Here is a 19,331-nt window from a genome sequence, read left to right as displayed (position 1 = left end):
GGGTTCGACATCCGGACTTACTTTTCTGTGCTAGAGTCGACCGGTACGCTTGCCGGTGAGTAGTTTAGTCAGGTTAAAGAGTCTAGATTTTTATTACTTGAGTCTTAATTTAGGGTAATTTAGTTTATTTAGTTGAACTACTTTTTCCACATCAGGGTGTCGCCCCCTTCCTGTTGTTGATCGACCAGAACCTCAGTTTGAGGTGTTTGGTTTGTTTTATTAAACAAAATAATAACAATAGTTTCAAGATTATCAACATTGGTCCCTCCACTTTGTTTAATGTTTAGTTTTGGTTAATCTAACCTTATTTCTAGTTATTCATAGATTCATAGTTAACTAGGTTATAATTTCCTAGTTAGATAAATTCTTGTTTATTTAAACTTTATAATTTAAATATAAAGTTTTATATTTTCGGGATGTTACAAGTCCACCCCCCTTAAGAAGGGTTTCATCCCCGAAACCGTAGTACGTACCAAATAGTTTAGGGTAGAGCCGTTTCATCTCCTCTTCAGATTCCCACGTAGTATCCTCACCCTTCCTGTGCTCCCACTTAACCTTCACTTGGTTAATTGCTTTGTTCCTCAGACTCTTCTCTTTTTGATCTAAGATTGCAATTGGTCTCACTGCATAGTTGAGGCTGTTATCCACCTCAATGTCATCATAGCTGATACGAGCAGTTTCTTCTGCTAAGCATTTTCGGAGATGTGACACATGGAATGTGTTATGAATTCCACTCAACTCCTCCGGTAGTTCAAGGCGATATGCTACCTTACCAACCCGTTCAGTGATCCTGAATGGCCCAATGAACCTCGGACTCAACTTTCCTCTTTTTCTGAACCGTATAATTCCTTTCCATGGCGATACTTTCAGCATTACTTTATCGCCAACTTGAAATTCAATAGGTCTATTTCGCTTATCCGCATACGACTTTTGTCGATCCTGAGCTGCTTTTAGGTGAGCTCGAACCACATCAATTTTCTCATTCGTAGTTCGGATTATGTCAGTATGTGCTAATCCTCGTGGTCCCACTTCTCCCCAACACACTGGGGTTCGACACTTTCTACCATATAGCATTTCATACGGGGCCATTTTAATGCTCGACTGATAGCTATTGTTATATGAAAATTCGACCAAGGGTAGATGGACATCCCAACTACCCCCGAAGTCAATGATGCAAGCCCGCAACATATCTTCCAACGTTTGTATCGTTCTCTCACTTTGCCCATCCGTTTGCGGATGATAAGCAATGCTAATGTACAGTTTAGTTCCCATTTGCTCTTGAAATTCACGCCAGAATTTAGAGGTAAACCGAGTATCTCTGTCTGACACAATGGATATCGGCACTCCGTGACGTGCTATGATCTCATTGGTGTACACTTCCGACATCTTCTCGGATGTATAAGTCTCACGAATCGGAATGAAGTGAGCACTTTTTGTCAGTCGATCTACGACTACCCATATGGCATCAAATCCGCGATTGGTTTTGGGCAATTTGGTTAACAAATCCATCGTGATTTGTTCCCATTTCCAAACTGGGATATCCAGCGGTTGCAACCTACCATATGGCTTTTGATGCTCCGCTTTGACCTGTAAACAAGTCAGACACTTCTCCACATACTTCACAATATCTCTTTTCATTCCGGGCCACCAATAGTTTTGTTTTATGTCATTATACATTTTGGTCGCCCCCGGATGAATTGAATAATGAGATTTATGGGCCTCGTCAAGTAGGCGCACCTTGGCCCCACACGTATTTGGAACCCAAATTCTCCCAAATCGAGTTTTCAATCCTTGATTACCATCCTCCAGGTCTTTTAGTTGCCCAACTATCCTTTCCTTCTTCACATTTTCTTCCTTGATTGCTTCAATTTGAGATTTTCGGATTTGTTCAAGCAAACCCGATGTCATAATTAATTGCATCGATCGTACTCGAATAGGCATATAATCTGTCTTTCGGCTCAATGCGTCTGCCACTACGTTAGCCTTCCCGGGGTGGTAATGTATTTCACAATCAAAGTCTTTGACAGTTTCTAACCACCGCCTCTGCCTCATATTTAATTCCTTCTGATCGAAGAAATACTTTAAGCTTTTGTGGTCGGTAAAGATAGTGCACTTCACCCCATACAAGTAATGCCTCCATATTTTCAAGGCAAACACCACTGCTGCCAACTCGAGGTCATGGGTAGGATATCTCTTCTCATGAGCCTTTAGCTGTCTCGAGGCATAGGCTATAACCTTGCCCCGCTGCATCAAAACGCAGCCAAGTCCCGAATGCGATGCATTCGAGTAAACTACCATATCCTCCGTTCCGTCCGGTAATGTCAACACCGGCGCATGGGTCAATTTTTCCTTCAGCGTTTGAAACGCCCTTTCTTGATCCTCAGCCCAAATAAACTTTTCATCCTTACGGGTTAGTTTGGTCAACGGCGAAGCAATTTTGGAGAAATCTTGTATGAATCTCCGATAATAACCCGCAAGCCCTAAGAAGCTTCTAATTTCCGAAGGATTCTTCGGTGGAGTCCATCTTGACACAGCTTCTATTTTTGAAGGATCTACTAGCACTCCGTTTGCACTAATAATATGCCCAAGAAATTGCACCTCTTGTAACCAGAAGGCACATTTTGAGAATTTCGCATACAATTTCTCTTTCCTGAGCGTCTCCAACACTTCACGCAAATGACTTGCGTGTTCAGCTTCATTCTTGGAGTATATCAAAATATCATCGATAAACACTATCAATGACTTGTCTAGCATGGGTTTGCAAACCCGGTTCATGAGATCCATGAAAGCCGCGGGTGCATTAGTTAACCCAAAGGACATCACGAGAAACTCGTAATGTCCGTACCGTGTGCGAAAAGCCGTTTTCGGTACATCCTCCTCTTTGACTTTCAACTGATGATACCCAGATCTGGGGTCGATTTTTGAGAACCAACTTGCACCTTGTAATTGGTCAAATAGGTCATCAATTCTAGGAAGCGGATATCGATTCTTTACCGTGAGTTTATTCAACTCCCGGTAATCAATGCACATACGCATGCTCCCGTCCTTCTTTCTCACGAATAATACCGGTGCGCCCCATGGAGACACGCTTGGCCGAATAAATCCCTTGTCGAGCAATTCTTGGATTTGTGACATCAATTCTTGCAATTCTGATGGCGCGAGTCGATACGGCGCCTTGGCCACAGGTTTTGCGCCCGGAACCAATTCGATCCCGAATTCTACCTCCCGTACTGGCGGTATTCCCGGTAAATCTTCCGGAAATACATCGGCGTATTCACGTACCACTGGTACGTCTTCCATCTTTGGCGTCTCTTTATTAGGTTCGTTTGCGTATATCATGAATGCTTTACATCCGCGCCTCATAAGTTTGTGGGCCTTTAGTATTTAACACATAACGGGACTGCCCCCTTTTTCGCCATAAATGGTGACTTGCTTTCCACTTGGAGATGTCAACTGTATCTCCTTGCGGAAACATATCACCTTTGCATGATGTCGGGATAACCAATCCATCCCTACCACTACTTGAAATTCTCCCATTGACATAGGGATCAAGTCTATCAAATATTCCTCATCATCAACGCTTATTTTGCAATCTCGACATACATCATATACAAGAAAACTTTTGTTATCACCTATTTCTACCTCTAATGGCATAGGCAATTTTGTTAGTACAAAAGAAGGATGTCGAATAAATCTATATGAAACAAAAGATTTATTCGCACCCGTATCAAATAACACATGTGCAGGAATTGAATTTATGGCAAATATACCTGAGACCACATCGGGCTCTGTCTTTGCCTCCGTTGCTGTCAACTGGAAAGATCTCGCCTTTGCTCTTGGTGTCTCAGTATGTGTATTCTTGTCATCTTTCTTTCCAACGAACTCCGGGCACTCAGATTTCTTGTGACCCGGTTGGTAGCATTTATAACACACCGACACCTTTCCCAGGCACAATGCAGCCGTGTGTCCCGTCTTCCCACATATAGGACACGGTTTGTCCTTGAACCGGCACTCACCTTAGTGCCCCTTCCCGCATATCTTGCAGTTTGATGACCCGCCTTTACCTTCTTGTTTCTTTGAGGATTCTGTTGTACGCGCCTTTTTCGTTGGGCTTGGATTGACTATCTGAGCCCTTCTTTCACCTCTTTCAATCTGTTTCTTCAACTCTATCTCCCGTTCCCGAGCAACATTTATAATTTCGGTGAGAGTCTCATACTTTGAAGGAGTCATAAACTCCCTATACTCGGCGCTCAACATATTATAATAATAATATATTTTCTGCTCCTCATTCGTTATCAACTCATCACAAAACTTCATCTTATCCATGAATATTCCCGTGATTTTGTCAATAGATTCACCCTTGTGTCGAAGCTGCATGAATTCTTCCTTAATCTTGTTAATGACTGCCTTGGGACTGTGATGTTTAAAAAACGGCGTCTTAAACTCATCCCATGTCATAGCCTTAGCCGCTTCGCTTCCAATTTCCTTTTTCTTGTTATCCCACCAGTCTTTAGCTTGGCCCCTTAACTGACCCGTGCCATAGGCTACGTAGTCATCCGGATCACAATGAGTCCTTTCGAACACCCCATCCATATCGCTTAACCATCGCTGACATATGATCGGGTCAACCTCCCCATTGTAAATGGGCGGTTTACACGCCATGAACTCTTTATAAGAACAAGATTTTCGTCCTCCTAACTTCTCTTTTGCTAAATTGGTATTATCCTCCAATTTCTTGATTCTTTCTTCCACCACTGATAATACCGTGGTTTGGATTTTGTCGATGAAACCCGACAAACTGTTTTCGATTGCTTTTCCTACCTCTTCAGCAATCACTTCTCTCGTTTGCTCGGTGACTCTTGGCACCGCATCATCATTGCCTTTATCCGTCATCTTTAACTGAAATATTTACATTAAGCGTTAACATTTCATTTATGACGTATGATTTATTCACTTCGGTTTGTTCAAGTTCATAGCTTGTTTTCACCGTTCTTATTTAATGCACTTTCCGGGTTTGAGTGTGTTAACATGCTCTTCCCATGCATTTCCATTCATTACTTCCCTTTTTATACTTAGTAACTCTACTTTAGAACAATTAACTCTTACCGGATGTTTGATCAAGCTTGAACCGAACACTTGTTAACAACCTTGGGCTCTGATTACCAACTTGTAACACCCTTAATAATTTGAACAGTAATAAAGGATGATCATAAGAACTTTATAAAGATTCAAAGTTTACAAAAAAACATTTCGAGTTTAAAACCATACACATTTGTGATAATACCAATCACATCCAAGAAAGTGCCTAACTAGTTTAAAGTAACCCTTGCTAGTAAACTAATCACTAGTTTAAGGGATTTAAAAAAAAACATGATCAACAAAAGAAATTACAACATGTTTAAAGTTTAGACAAAATTGAGTTTAGTGCGGAAGCTTCAAAATACGTGTTCGGTTCTTGACATGTACTTGATCACCATCCGGAAGGGCTTGATACATACCTAAGGTCAAACACTAAAATATTAGTTTTGACAATAATACATTACGTATAAACGAAATTTAACAACGCAAGGCATCAAACAAAATATAAATTTTCTGGGTTCCACCGTAACTTACGGTGTCACCGTAAGTTACGGTGAACCTGGAATGTCCCTGGTTCCTACCGTAAATCAGTAGATTCACATCGTAAACTTTTGATGTCCACCGTAACTTACGGTGGAACCGTAAGTTACGGTGGGTTCTGCATTCTTGCCCTTTAACTATTTTTCAACTTAAAAAGTTTATAACTTTTTACTCATTAGTCCGATTTAGTCGATTCTTTTTCCTACAAGTCTGTAATAAGATTACGGATCCAACCATATAAATTACACATCACGGAAACCGAGATACCGATGTTCGGCTCACAATTTCTTTGTTTCAATATCTTCAACCCATTAACGAAGTACATGATTCCATATTTCCATCCTAAGGACACATTAGACATAGTTACCCAATTTCCCGGGCTTATAACCTTGGAGTATACGCGTCATACCACGGCTTCGCGTTTTCTCCGAACTAAACACTTGTCTTCTCGGAATTCAAGCATCCCGTTTCAAACGACACCTTCTATTAACTTCTATTGTTTGACCCGATATACCGGGTTCGTAGACTTATAATATCATAACCAATTTATTGAGGTATTACCACCTATCACCTAGCACAACATGAGACTTTTAAGTCTCTACTCATGTGATTCGTTTTCAAGCAACATTTTGACCCGTTTGGCTATCTAGTGAAAACCATCACTTTATTATCATACCAAACCAAATTTCTAATGTTTATTTTGACCCGTTTGATGATCTAGTGAACTTCGCCACTTTAACGATACATCAAACACATCAATTACAATCCGACATCGTTTGTACATTAAAACTAAACGTTATTACATAATACAACAAGAATAAAGTCACGTACCTTTAGGGCACACCTTTTCCGCGGGTATCGCTTCCGGCGTGTCCACTTGACGTTCCGGATTCCTTGCCTAAAGAGTTCAATTCATAACAAGATTAGAACTCTCTTTCATAAGCTTTAACGCATTCATTCATAACATATGCAAATCTGCGTTTTTAGCAATCTTTAACATTTTAACCCTCATTTAGGCGTTTTATCAAACACCTTGCGGGTCAGATTTCTACATGATCTAAACCAAGTTCATAACTTGAATTTACCACTCAAATTAACTTCAATTAGACAATACACACATATTTTAACATCAACAATTTCAGAGATTATCCCACAATTTCAATTTTCTCTAGAACAAGAGTCTTAATCCTAGTGTTTATCAAGTTCTACTAACTTACTAATCACCCACTATGGTGATTTTGATCCTTACAACTAACATGCAAGATTTTGACAAGAAATCATCTAGGGTTTGTCCCTAGACTTCACATTACTTCCAATTTCATGTTTTACACACATTATCAAGTTCAACCTTCGATTTCAATCACATGCAAGAATTTGGGTTGTATCAAAACGACCTAATTTGACATACCTTATGACCTCCTTGACGAGGAGATCACGATTCTATGTTCAGATTTCGATTATAACAGGATTTGAGCCTTCAATTGATAGTTTTAGTAGATGTTAGGGTTTTGGAGGTGTGGGTGTCGCCCCCTTCCTGTTGTTGATCGACCAGAACCTCAGTTTGAGGTGTTTGGTTTGTTTTATTAAACAAAATAATAACAATAGTTTCAAGATTATCAACATTGGTCCATCCACTTTGTTTAATATTTAGTTTTGGTTAATCTAACCTTATTTCTAGTTATTCATAGATTCATAGTTAACTAGGTTATAATTTCCTAGTTAGATAAATTCTTGTTTATTTAAACTTTATAATTTAAATATAAAGTTTTGTATTTTCGGGATGTTACACTTAGCAAACACAATAATCATACTCGTCGATGAGAAATCAATGAATAAAAGTATAAAGTTAACAACTTGATGGACTATTGACATCGAGAACTTGAAAGACGACAACCGTAGAAAACATTGTTAGCTAATGGAGAAATTCAATAGATGATGTGAATTATGTCAAGAATGATTAAATCAATAGAACTAAAAGATTTAAAAAATGTGAACTAAATAGAATCCAAATGAAGAAATAATTGGACTGAGCAAAACAATAATAAAGGTGTAGTTTAATCGTGAACAAACTCTCTCTCCCTCTCATGAACCACATCCCCCCTCGCAACAAAAACCCTAACGATCAAGAACAAATCAAAATCAAATTTTGAATTGAAGAAAAAACCTAGATGGTGATATCACTCAAAAAAAAACCTAGATGGTAAAGTGCAACACCCTAGGAAATCTCACATCTTGTGGACATCATAGATGTTGGGATGTTGGGTTCATAAGACATGCCACTCCCGAAATATCACTAATGCGTTTCGGGCACATTAATTGTGGAAACTCCACAGTTAGGGTGTGACAACCCACAACTTCAGGTAACTACTTTTACCTAACCACAGTTAACTTAGTCATACATTCATAGCACTGCATTTAACTAGGGTTAGTTAAATGAGTCTACTTTGGTAATTCGGGGAATTACCGGAACACACACATGATAACTCTCGAACGTTGGTGACTAACACGAATAATAATTATAAATGGATGGTTTATACGAAACTTATGTGTTGCATAACAAATACGTGAACTACATGCTTTAATTGTAAATTACATGTTGTCATGTGCTTCATGTGAAAGTTGCATAGTTAGGGGTGCATTATGGATAAATTAGAAACCTTAATAACCCTAAAACCTCTCAAATCAATCATACGACATTTTTTTCTATCATTTCTCTAATCATCATCTCTAATCATTCCTGGCTACACAAGTTCCTTACACATCAATCTTTGATCTTCAATCCTTCTAGTTTTAATCAAAGGTAATGATTATGATTATGATTATACGTTGATTGATATTCTTGTTCATTTGATTTCATGCAAAACCTTGTCTTCCAAACAATGGCCCTGTGTTTACTTATTTATGCCTGAATGATTGTGTTTTGTGAATGAATGTGCGTTGTTAATGAGTATTAAAGTGCCATTGGTATGATAGAATTGCCACCTTGCCTTCTCACCTAAGTTCTGCAAAGCAAGCATTCGTTCATAATAATCAACAGAGAAACAATATTTAGATATCCTATGATATTCTTCCTCATCTTCATCTTGTTTTGATTATCAGGTTTCGAGTATGGCTTGGATATGTTATTCTTATAGAAAGATCCTTGTTACTTGTCATTATACTCATGCTTGGTAGAACCACCAAACCTGTCTTGAATTCTTTTGTCATCCTCTAATCTGATGAATCTCAATGCCCTATTTCTAACTTCGTCTAAATTCCTGCATGGGGTCATGACAAGGTCATCATAAAAGGGAGAATCCTTTTGCAAACCCATTTTAAATGCCTCGACAGCAGTTGCAATATCAAGATTTGGGATGTCTAAGGATTCTCTCCCAAACTTAGTAACATAATCCCTAAGGGATTCATCACGAGCTTGGGTAATTTTATACAAGTCACTAGTTAACCTTTCAAATGTTCTACTACAGGAAAATTGGTTATTAAACGGGTTAACTAAATGTGAAAATAAAGTTATAGAATAGGGAGGAAGACTTAGCATCCATTTTAAAGCTGATCCATTGAGTGTGGATCCAAAGTCTTTGCACAGGCAAGCCTTTTTCAACCTTTCAGTAATGGGGGTTATCTCCATTTTTTCCTTGTATTGTGCCACATGCTCCTCTGGATCAGTTGTACCATCATATAACTTCATGTTGGGGGTTTGGAAGCGCTTAGGTATCTCTGCATTGCATATTGGTGGTGAAAAATATGATATATTATGACTTCTGTCTGGAATCTCAGAAATAGGCTTGACTACTCCTAGGATGCTAGATATCATATCCTTGAGCTTTTGCAACTCCCTTGCCATGGCCTGATTGATTCCTGCATCATGCATAAAACCATAGTTAGTATCCAAAGATGTATTATGGAAATTGTTACCTCTTGGTTGACTTAAAGATGGTATTCCAGAAGGGTATCTGGGATAAGACATGTCTAATGATATAGTGAGGCCTGAGGAAGTAATAGTCTGCATGGGGATGAAATCCCCATCATGGATTTCAGAACTTCTCATTGATTGTCTCCCTGAGGATCCGTGATCCTGAAAGACATTGGATCTAGGAAAGGTCTGAGTCGAAGGTCTTGGTGGGTAATCCATGGATCCTTGAACTCGAGTTGGGGATCCTTGATGATTGAAATAGGATTCTTGAGGCTGGAACATCTCCATGTATCCTTCCGAACGCGGGAAGGATCCTTGAGGCTGAGTCATTGCTAGTGATCCTTGTTGGTGGATAAAGGATCCTTGAGGCTGAGTCATCACCAGTGTTCCTTGTTGGTGGATAGAGGATCCTTGAGGATGAGTCATCGCCAGTGATCCTTGTTGGTTGATAGAGGATCCTTGAGACTGAATGACGGATCCTCTGGATTGCTGAGCTATTGATGTTGGAGTAACAAAATCCAACACCCTAGGCATCAATGGAGACTGATCCTCTGCTGGCCTCTTTTATTTCTTGATATCTTCAATCTCACTTAAGATCTTTTGGTTGGTCTTGTCCTGCTGCTCTATGTAACTTTTCATCTACGAATACAAAACAAGAAGTTCATTGTCAGTATTAGTAGAGGAGACAGTAGCAAAAGTTTTGGATCCTTGAAAGACAGATGATGTCTTATTTTGAGAATTTTCAACATTCTTCTGGAATGGTGGGGACATAGGAGGCAACGACATAGTGGTTTGAGATGAGGTAACCGCTGGCATGGCAGTTGAAGTAGATTTCCCTGAGAGGCCATGGAGTTGATTTGAATGAACAGAAATGAACGTAAATCTTTAGAATTGAAGCACCACTTGCCCCACGGTGAGCGCCAAATTGTTTTGGTCAAAAATCTGATCAATGATAATGTAACCAAATTTGTAAAGTGAGGTAGAGTGCTTAGGTGATGAACAATGGTAAAATGAATGCTTGATGAATGAAATGATGAACACAATGATTTATATGAGGAAAAGCCTTTGATCACTAGTAGATCGCCGGCATAAAAACCTTGTATAGTGAAAACTATCACTATCAACTATATTGCACAAAAAAAAAGATTACAACTTTGGATGTTGATCAAGTGTGGTACAATCGAATGCTAAGTGTATTATGAGAGCTCTGGTTTGCAGTGCATGCGAATATGTGTGTGTGTGTTCGCAATTTGATTATGTTAACTAATACTTGATCAACCCCTTTTGAATTAAACTAACAACTAAGTCCGATTTTCTTGGAAGACCATGTTCAAGCCCCATGACCGTTTGAAGAATTATCACGTGCAGCATCTTAAACGAATAATGCCCGAGATTCCGGTTGAGACTTAGTCCACATCGTTCATAACCTGCACATGAACATTAGAAAACATAGAGAACGATTGTTAGAAACCATAAGTAACGATAAGGATCTCAGGTTCCCTGCACCATCTACTAAGGATAATTGATCCAGGAATTGGAAACACCTCAGGATATATGATCCACAATTAGTAAAACCTATGCCCTAACACTTAGCACGTTGTTTGGAGGTCACTTTTGGTCCCTCACATCTTTTTTACCCCCTCGACTTTTTGACACGTGTCGGTTTGCATTCAAGTTCGCCTACGTTTTACTTTACATGAATCAATTGGTGTTAGAAATTCATGTTTTTATTTTATGCTTTTCCTAGCTTTTGTCATCATTTAGTTGCTACCTAGCATGGTTTTACCCCCTGCAATGCTGGTAGCATTGTTTTACGCCCATCACCGCAACACGGGGGCCTAATGTCACACCCCAACAGATGGTGGAAACATCTTGCTCAAATACAACGTAACACTAAATTTGCGATAATAAATTAAAATTCAAAATTTCATTTCATTTCACTAAATCAAGCATTACATTGTTCATGTATAACAATATTAAAATGCATAAATTAAAACTAGCTGAGTATCTAAATCGACCCTAAGTCTTTTCTTGCGAAATCATCATCAATTATTTCCTGCAACATGTATAAAATATTCGTCAACACAAATTATGTTCATGAGCCTACTTATTTGTCTAAATAATATAAGTATGAATAAAATCTCAAATCCATATGATAATTGTATACTAAGTCATATAATAATACTAGCATGCAAGACTAAATATCAACCCAAAGTTTCCACTAACGTAACCTTATCGCCGAAGTGAATAAGACCGTAATGATTGAATACTTAATAATGACCCAACAAACGGGGCGGTGTGCTAATCTTATAGCGCTATACATGTTATGGGAGACTTTTTAAAGTTAATGATAGATAGCATGCATAAGATTTGTCCTAGTATGTATAAACAAGTAGCATAACAAGTAAACATGTTTAAGGATTGAGTGTTTGCATAAGATTTATTGTATGTGTGATTGTGATTGTGATTGTAATACGGATACATATTGCAACCCAAATAGTGTTTAAAGCGTAAAATGGGTCAAGTATGAACTCACGGTTTGCGAAGATTTCCACAAACGTGAGTAATCGGTCTTGAAGAATGGAGTGACTAAAGTTTACCCTAAAATGGTAAACAAAGGTGTATGAGTATGAGGATGTTAGGATTGGAATATAAATGAGAAACTTATGAGTATGAAAATACATAAAACATATCTTGCCTAGATACTTATTTGGACACTATTTTAGTTTGTGTTTTTCATGAGTTTTACACCCATTAGAAGTCTGAAATAAGGAGTCTAATACTAAGATAATTTCCACCTTAACACATAACATTAAACCATGGTTTCGATTGATATTATGGTTTGGTTTTTGGAAGTATTGTATATGTATATTATTAAGTATATTATAGTCATGTATTTGTCATGTATTAGAGGTAGGGTAATCCACTAACCTTAAGATTTTCACCATTGCACAAAATCACCACATGGGTGATTCGGATGGTCCTGAATACAAGTATGAAGAACACAAAATAACTATCTAATTCACTAAGTAACCAAGTGAGTATAACTAGACGAGTGCTTCCAGCATTGTTATGGTTGGAGACTTGGTGTAGTTTGTTCACTATAGTATACATAGAGCTTTACAAGATTAAGAAAATCGAGGTGTGTGACCTCAGAGTTTCTGGAATTATACCTTAACACAAGTATTTCAACAATAGAACGTGTTGGTAACTCGGTTTGGTGTGCAAAAGTTCCAAGAAACAAAGTAATGTTAAGACAAGTTTAAATATTTAACAAAAATCCTCACTTGGACCTCAAAAATAGTGGTATACCAACTTTGTTTACCATGGTAAACATGTGGTAATACTCCTAAAGGTTATCCAAGGAATAAGAAGAAGAAAAGTGTAAAAAGGAAGACCAAATCTCACTATTTTGATTATTGAACTTTCTACCAAAAGTGGAAGAATTAGAAGAGAGTATTTGAGAGTGATTTAGAAGTGGTGAAAGTGTTTTAGAAGGTGTTAGGTGTTGATGTTTATAAGTGGGATAAGTGGTTTGGGTTTTAAATGAGTTGGTTGTACTTTTAAATGAGTTGGTTGGAAGTTAGGAGGAGGGAAATTTCATTTTTGGTCCTTGTGGTGGTTTTGTTGGATTTTTGATGCTCAAAACACATAGTTAAGCATGTTTTTGGGTTTTTTAAGTGTATGCAAGTATGTGTAATATTAAATTATGTATGAATAATATTTTAAATAAAATATGATCTCGATGTATGGCTCGGTTTAAAAATGCGTATCCTTGAATGCTTACGTATTATGCAAGTATAATTAGACAAAAAAATTATATAAAATACATTTTCCATTATGATCAAGTCTTGAATTACAAAAGATTGAAAATAGAATACTAATTAAAATAAAATGAAAAATGATGAAAAATACGAAACGTTACACTTGAGACTAGTTATGACTGTTTTTGATACCATAATTTGTTTTCAGTGTTTATTCATATGGTTTGTAAACATTTATGTGACCGAATCATTTATGGTAAGTAGGATCGTGGCCATTTATTTTCGTCGCTATACTTGCGATCATTTTAATTATAATTTTATTAGTTATTTAAAAAAATGGCTACCATATTTACGGGCTTTTTACGACCGGGCTTTTATTAAATCTTTTCTTTTACTTTATAATTGGTGATTGTGTTTGCGACCGAAATAATTTGCTAGCTATATTTGCAACCGTTTTTATGACCCACATCTAAAAAGAGCGACCATATTTAAGATTAAAATAAAACCAGTCGCTATATTTGTGATTGAAATAAATTTGGTTGTATATTTGAGACTGAGATAACTTTGATTGCTATATTTGTGAGGGATTTTGGGACCAGATTAGTTCTTATTTGCTTTTTTTTTATTTATAAAACTAGCAAACGTATTTGCAACCTAACTAATTTTGGTTGCTATATTGGCGACCGCTTTTGTGACTAATTCCAATTTATTTTTTTATTTATTACCTTATAAAATTAGTAACTGCTTTTGCGACCGAAATTATTTCAGTTTCATTTGTGACCATTTTACGACCGAAAAACACTCGGTCTCTAACATGGTTGCCTCTATTTGCAACCATGTTTGACAGATGCAAATTTTTGTCGCTTTTGCTCATTTGTGTAGTAGAAAACCAAACTATTGTATACATCATCATTAGTACGTGTTATCGATTTAAAACTTTAATGCATATTTGAAAAAAGGGGTTAATATTAACACATGGTAAAATCTTGTTTGCACATGGTGTATACGGGTCGTATAATGTTATACGGCCTGTATAGAATAAAATAAACTGACAAAGTCTATGGGCGCAGACTTTGTCATTTTATATTATTTTATACAGGCTGTATAACCTTATACAGCTCGTATACACCATGTGAAAACAAACTTTGGTCATATACAACGTATACGATGTCTTTATACGTACCGTATAATAGTATATGACCCGTATAAATATGAATTTTTTACGGGTTAATATTCACACATTTTCCATTCGATCTGGGAGTCTATATAATGTTCAGAACCATCAAATCGAACGGCTTCTGCTATCAAAGAAAACGGGTTTCAGTTTTCTTTTTACTTTTAAATAAATCCCATTTCACACATTCGTGTTCGTCAATTGGGCATCAATTGATGTTGATGTCCTAGTTTGGTGGTTTGTTTGAGTTTTTCTGATAATGCAAGTCATCTATCATCAGTCGTGCTTGCTAAAAATACGCAATGATTATCAAGAGTCTGAGTGTTGAGCTTCTTATTTTTAAGTCACAATGATTATCAAGAGTCTGAGTGTTTTTTCTCTTTGACTAAATTGGATTTATTAAATGAAACATGTGAAATGTCGGCAACAGTGTCTGAAACTTTCAATAATAACATAGTCCCATCAAGGAAAATTGGTTTTAGTTTTCTTTTACTTTTAAATAAATCCCATTTCACACATTCGTGTTCGTCAATTGGACATTAATTGATGTTGATGTCCTAGTTTGGTGGTTGTTTGAGCTTCTTGTTCTCATGTTCACAATGATTATCAAGAGTCTGCGTCAATAACGACCATTCGATCTGGCAGTTTATGTAGTGTTCAGAACCATCAAATCGAACGGCTTCTCCTATCAAGGAAAATGGATTTCAGTTTTCTTTTTTACTTTTAAATAAATTCCATTTCACACATTCGTGTTCGTCAATTGGACATCAATGGATATGGTAACAACTACCAAGGGGATATGGATATGTTGGATAATTCATTTAGTTTCTGTTTGGCACATTCTTTGTTGCTTCATTAAAATTAACAAGGCGGTCTCGGTTGCATGAAGCTTTGATGCATGTTGCAAGTTAAATCCATAATCAATGTATGCTGGTTATTTGTAAGTATTGCATTTGCGTTAACACGACTCATTTCATTTTTTTTTACTCTTTTCTTCGATTTCAACAAGTCTTTTCAACAATCAGTAAGCAAATACACAACGGTTCTCCAATTCCAAATCAGTAATGTAAGGAGAAGCGTTGAGATAACGGACATCCATCAAGCTCAAAAAAAAAAAACTTGTGTTTCCCATAGCCATCATTCCCATAGTCACAAACGATTGCGGTTTGTATTTCCCATAGCCACCGTTCCCATTGACAAAAATGGTTGTGGTTTGCAATTCCCGGTTGTACCGCGACTGTTGAAGAAGGTTGGTTAATTTTGTCGTGTTCCGATCTCATCCTTCTTATCTATTTCATAATCAAATCAACTCATCCCCCGATTTAAACGGCGTGTTTCGATCAACATCTATCGACATTTGTCTAGAGAAGCGCTTTTATCATGTGTCACATAGTAACAACTACCAAGGGGATATGGATATGTTGTATAATTCATTTAGTTTCTACTTGGCACCTTCAATCTTCGTTGCTTCATTAAAATTAACAAAGCGGTCTCGGTGTGTACAAGACGAATGTGTTTACATGTAGTGTACAGTGTTCATTGACTTAATACAAATACATAGACAACAAACAAGATCCAGTACAATTAGCCGCAAACTTGTTACAAACCTTACAAACACAATAGGATTGTATCTATTCACTACATCAGTTGTCGCCATTTCTAAAATATTATGTCAGTGGGAAATGTTTTAAAAATCAGATGCAACTTTACGGCACGCTTACCTTAATCACATCTTCGAGCTAACTGCCGATATTTCATCCTTCTTTTCTAAGCTTTTCATCAACGGACTGATCGGTAATGTTACTCTTCTTGGCTTTGTTTATCTACCCATTGATTTCAAAAAAAAATATTAACTAACTCAAACAAAGTTCATTGACTGAATACAAATACACAGACAACAAAAAAGGTTGAGCTACAGAACAGGTAATACTTCCAAGTTCTTGCTTTTTCTTCAAGTGTTCTTCTTTGTTCTTGACTTATCTTTAACTTATCTTCATACTCGTTCTTGCACTTCAACATTTCCGCATTTTATCTATCATGTCATTGACTAACTGCTCATCATTAAGAAGTAATGACTGCTGACTAGTTAGTGGAAGAATCTCGTTCCGTATTTTCTCCTTATGCTAGTTCTCAAAGAATCTCGTTCCGTATTTTCTCCTTTTCTAGTTTTCGAAGAATCCCGTTCTGTATTTTCTCCTTTTCTAGTTCTCGAAGACTCTCGTTCCGTATTTTCTCATTTTCTAGTTCTCGAAGAATCTCATTCCGTATATAGATGTCAATGATAGATGTCAATCTAAGTTACACAAGGTAATTAAACCTTACAAACACCATCTAAAAAGTTATATAATATGCTTTAAGCATTCTGAACCCTAGCTACAAACAACCCAACAAACCCTAACTTTCACAGGGACAGTTGTTAGGAATTGTCTGAGAATGATTAGCAGGAAAGTTGTTACAAACCTTACAAATACCATCTAAAAACTTATACTGAATAGTTGATATGATGATTAGACACAACGGTTCTCCAATTCCAGATCAGCGATATTGTTGAATCTGTTGCTGCAGCTCTATACATTGAGTGTGGATTTAACTTGCAACATACATGGATGGAGAAGGTGCCAAACAAAAACTAAATGAATTATGCAACGGAGATTGAAGGTGCCAAATAGAAACTAAATGAATTATGTAATGGAGATTGAAGGTGCCAAACAGAAACTAAATCAATGCTTCAAGCATTCTGAACCCTTGCTACAAACAACCCAACAAACCCTAACTTTCACATGGACAGTTGTGAGGAATTGTCTGAGAATAATTTGAAGGCTCGCAAATTTCAATATAAAATATGTATTTGGTCATCTTTCCAAACTGCAACACACGAGTATGTGGTTCCCATCACAAAGCCACCGTGTTTAAATGGAGTGTATAGTGTTCTAATATCACCATATTCAACCATTCTGAACCCTAGCTACAAACAACACAACAAACCGTTATCTGCTCCATGTAGTGAATACTTGATATGATTAGATCACGAAAGTACTCCATCCGGTAGTTAACAGACGATCATCGGGTGTAAAACCAAACAACCTTTAATAAATTTTAGTAATTCTTTAGATAACGTGATGGGGTATGAAGTAAATAAAAATTGAAAATAAATGAATGTGCCGTACAAGGTGGGGGGAAATCATATAGGGTTTATGTATCAGCCTGCGATTTCATCAAGAGAATTCACCTATGGTAGTGTTTTTCCTTTTCTAGTATCACCATATTCAAGCATTCTGAACCCTAGCTACGAACAGACCCGCAAAGCCCATCAACGACTGCGTGTTGTGTGCATTGAGACAACCATAGATAATGAACGAGTTGTTGGACTTCTTATTCCAAATGCAGTTGTAGGATCCGTACTTAACGTACATACCGCATTCGAAGATCCTTGCATCACAAACTGTGTTTACATGTAGTGTACAGTGTTCTAATCACAATATTCAACCATTCTAAACCCTAGCTACAAACAAACCAACAAACTCCGGATACTGAAAACGTTATCTAAAGAATTACTAAAATTTATTAAACAGTTGTTCGATTTTACACAAAAAAATAAAAAAATTAAAAAATATATATATGGGTCGTATAACACTATACGGCCCATATACAGATCTTAAAACCCAAAAACCTTATCAAACCTCAAAAAATAAACACATTTGGCCGTATAACATTATATTGCTCATATACATATGTATATGGGTCGTATAATGTTATACGGCTCGTATACATGTAAAACAAAAAAAAAAGATTCCATTACATTTATTTATGTGCAAAAACATTCTATACGGGCCGTATAACTTTATACAGTCCGTATACATTAGGGGGTGTGAAAATAAGATTACAGGGAAGTGTGTATATTATTACCTTTGAAAACTCATCTAACTAACGTAGGTTTCTTAAATGGACTTGTACGGATTCCCACTATTGAAGGCCACTAACTATATAGATGATCATTATAGCATGATGAGCCTAAGAAGTAAAAAACTATTGTTTAACTTTTAAAATATATTCCTTCCTTGTTTATCATGTTTTTTTTATTATTATTATTTTAATCTTGATGATCTTGTGATCAACTTAGGCTAAAGGGTATGGAGAGTCTCATTCCCAAGGGGATGGGTCGTCACGTCAGCGCCATGTAGGCTTGGTTTAGAGAGGATGGACCTAGGGGGTGGGGGATGAGCCCCTTTATATATATATATGTATGTATGTATAGGTTATTGTGAGAGAAAGCAGGCCCGTCTCCTCCGGCTGTGGGGAGTCGCTTTTGCCGAGCCAAGCCCATGGGGGCGGTGTGGGGGACCGTCGCCGGTCCTAGCCAGGCCTCAGCCGGCCCCATACCCTTTAGTCTTATAATTGTAACAAACACAAAAGGAAAAGGAAAAGGAATGGAGGGACCATATATTGCAAGTGACAAAGTAAATTACCGACGACATTCCATTTAATCATATTCTTTCTTGCTTGTGACACGATTGATTGTTGAGTTTTTCTTTTGGGTAATCATGTCTCTTAGAAATATTAAATATACTTGTATTATTTGCAGAATATTTAATTACTTTATTTTATCTTTTTAACTTATGGTCTCATGTTGGGATAAAGTTGGATTGTTTTAAAGAAGAAACTAGTCACATTTACTTCGCTACATACAAAAATTCTCCTAGCTAGTGTTAATATATGTGACCATAAACATTTGTTTTTATAAAATAAATTAAATCCAAATTTACACAGTGTGTCCACTTACAAAGCAAACAAGGTACTCATGTACATGATAGGTGTCAACATCGTAGTGCAGTTTGGGTGTTAAAGCAAAGTAGCAAACTATATA

The 19,331-nt window shown here is 37.0% G+C and overlaps 1 protein-coding gene across 1 annotated transcript; it reads right to left on the bottom strand.

Moving 5' to 3' along the window:
• Window positions 1–4,017: 4,017 nt before the first annotated feature.
• LOC110887041 lies at window positions 4,018–4,662 on the bottom strand. Its single transcript, XM_022134949.1, has 2 exons — window positions 4,313–4,662; window positions 4,018–4,237 (listed from the first exon to the last, which is right to left on the bottom strand). Exons 1-2 carry the CDS (start codon window positions 4,660–4,662, stop codon window positions 4,018–4,020), a joined length of 570 nt encoding a protein of 189 aa, XP_021990641.1.
• Window positions 4,663–19,331: the final 14,669 nt, after the last annotated feature.

The sequence above is a fragment of the Helianthus annuus genome, chromosome 10, assembly GCF_002127325.2.
Source record: "Helianthus annuus cultivar XRQ/B chromosome 10, HanXRQr2.0-SUNRISE, whole genome shotgun sequence".
Lineage (NCBI taxonomy): Eukaryota > Viridiplantae > Streptophyta > Magnoliopsida > Asterales > Asteraceae > Helianthus > Helianthus annuus.
Note: the sequence above shows the minus strand (reverse complement) of the source record. Positions and strands in the feature narration are given on the sequence as shown.

Coding starts and splice junctions, on each gene's coding strand:
- LOC110887041 (XM_022134949.1), bottom strand. CDS start 4,662: ATGGCGTGTAAACCGCCCATTTACAATGGGGAGGTTGACCCGATCATA. Junction 4,238..4,312: donor ATATTCATGGATAAGATGAA/GTTTTGTGATGA, acceptor CGCCGAGTATAG/GGAGTTTATGACTCCTTCAA.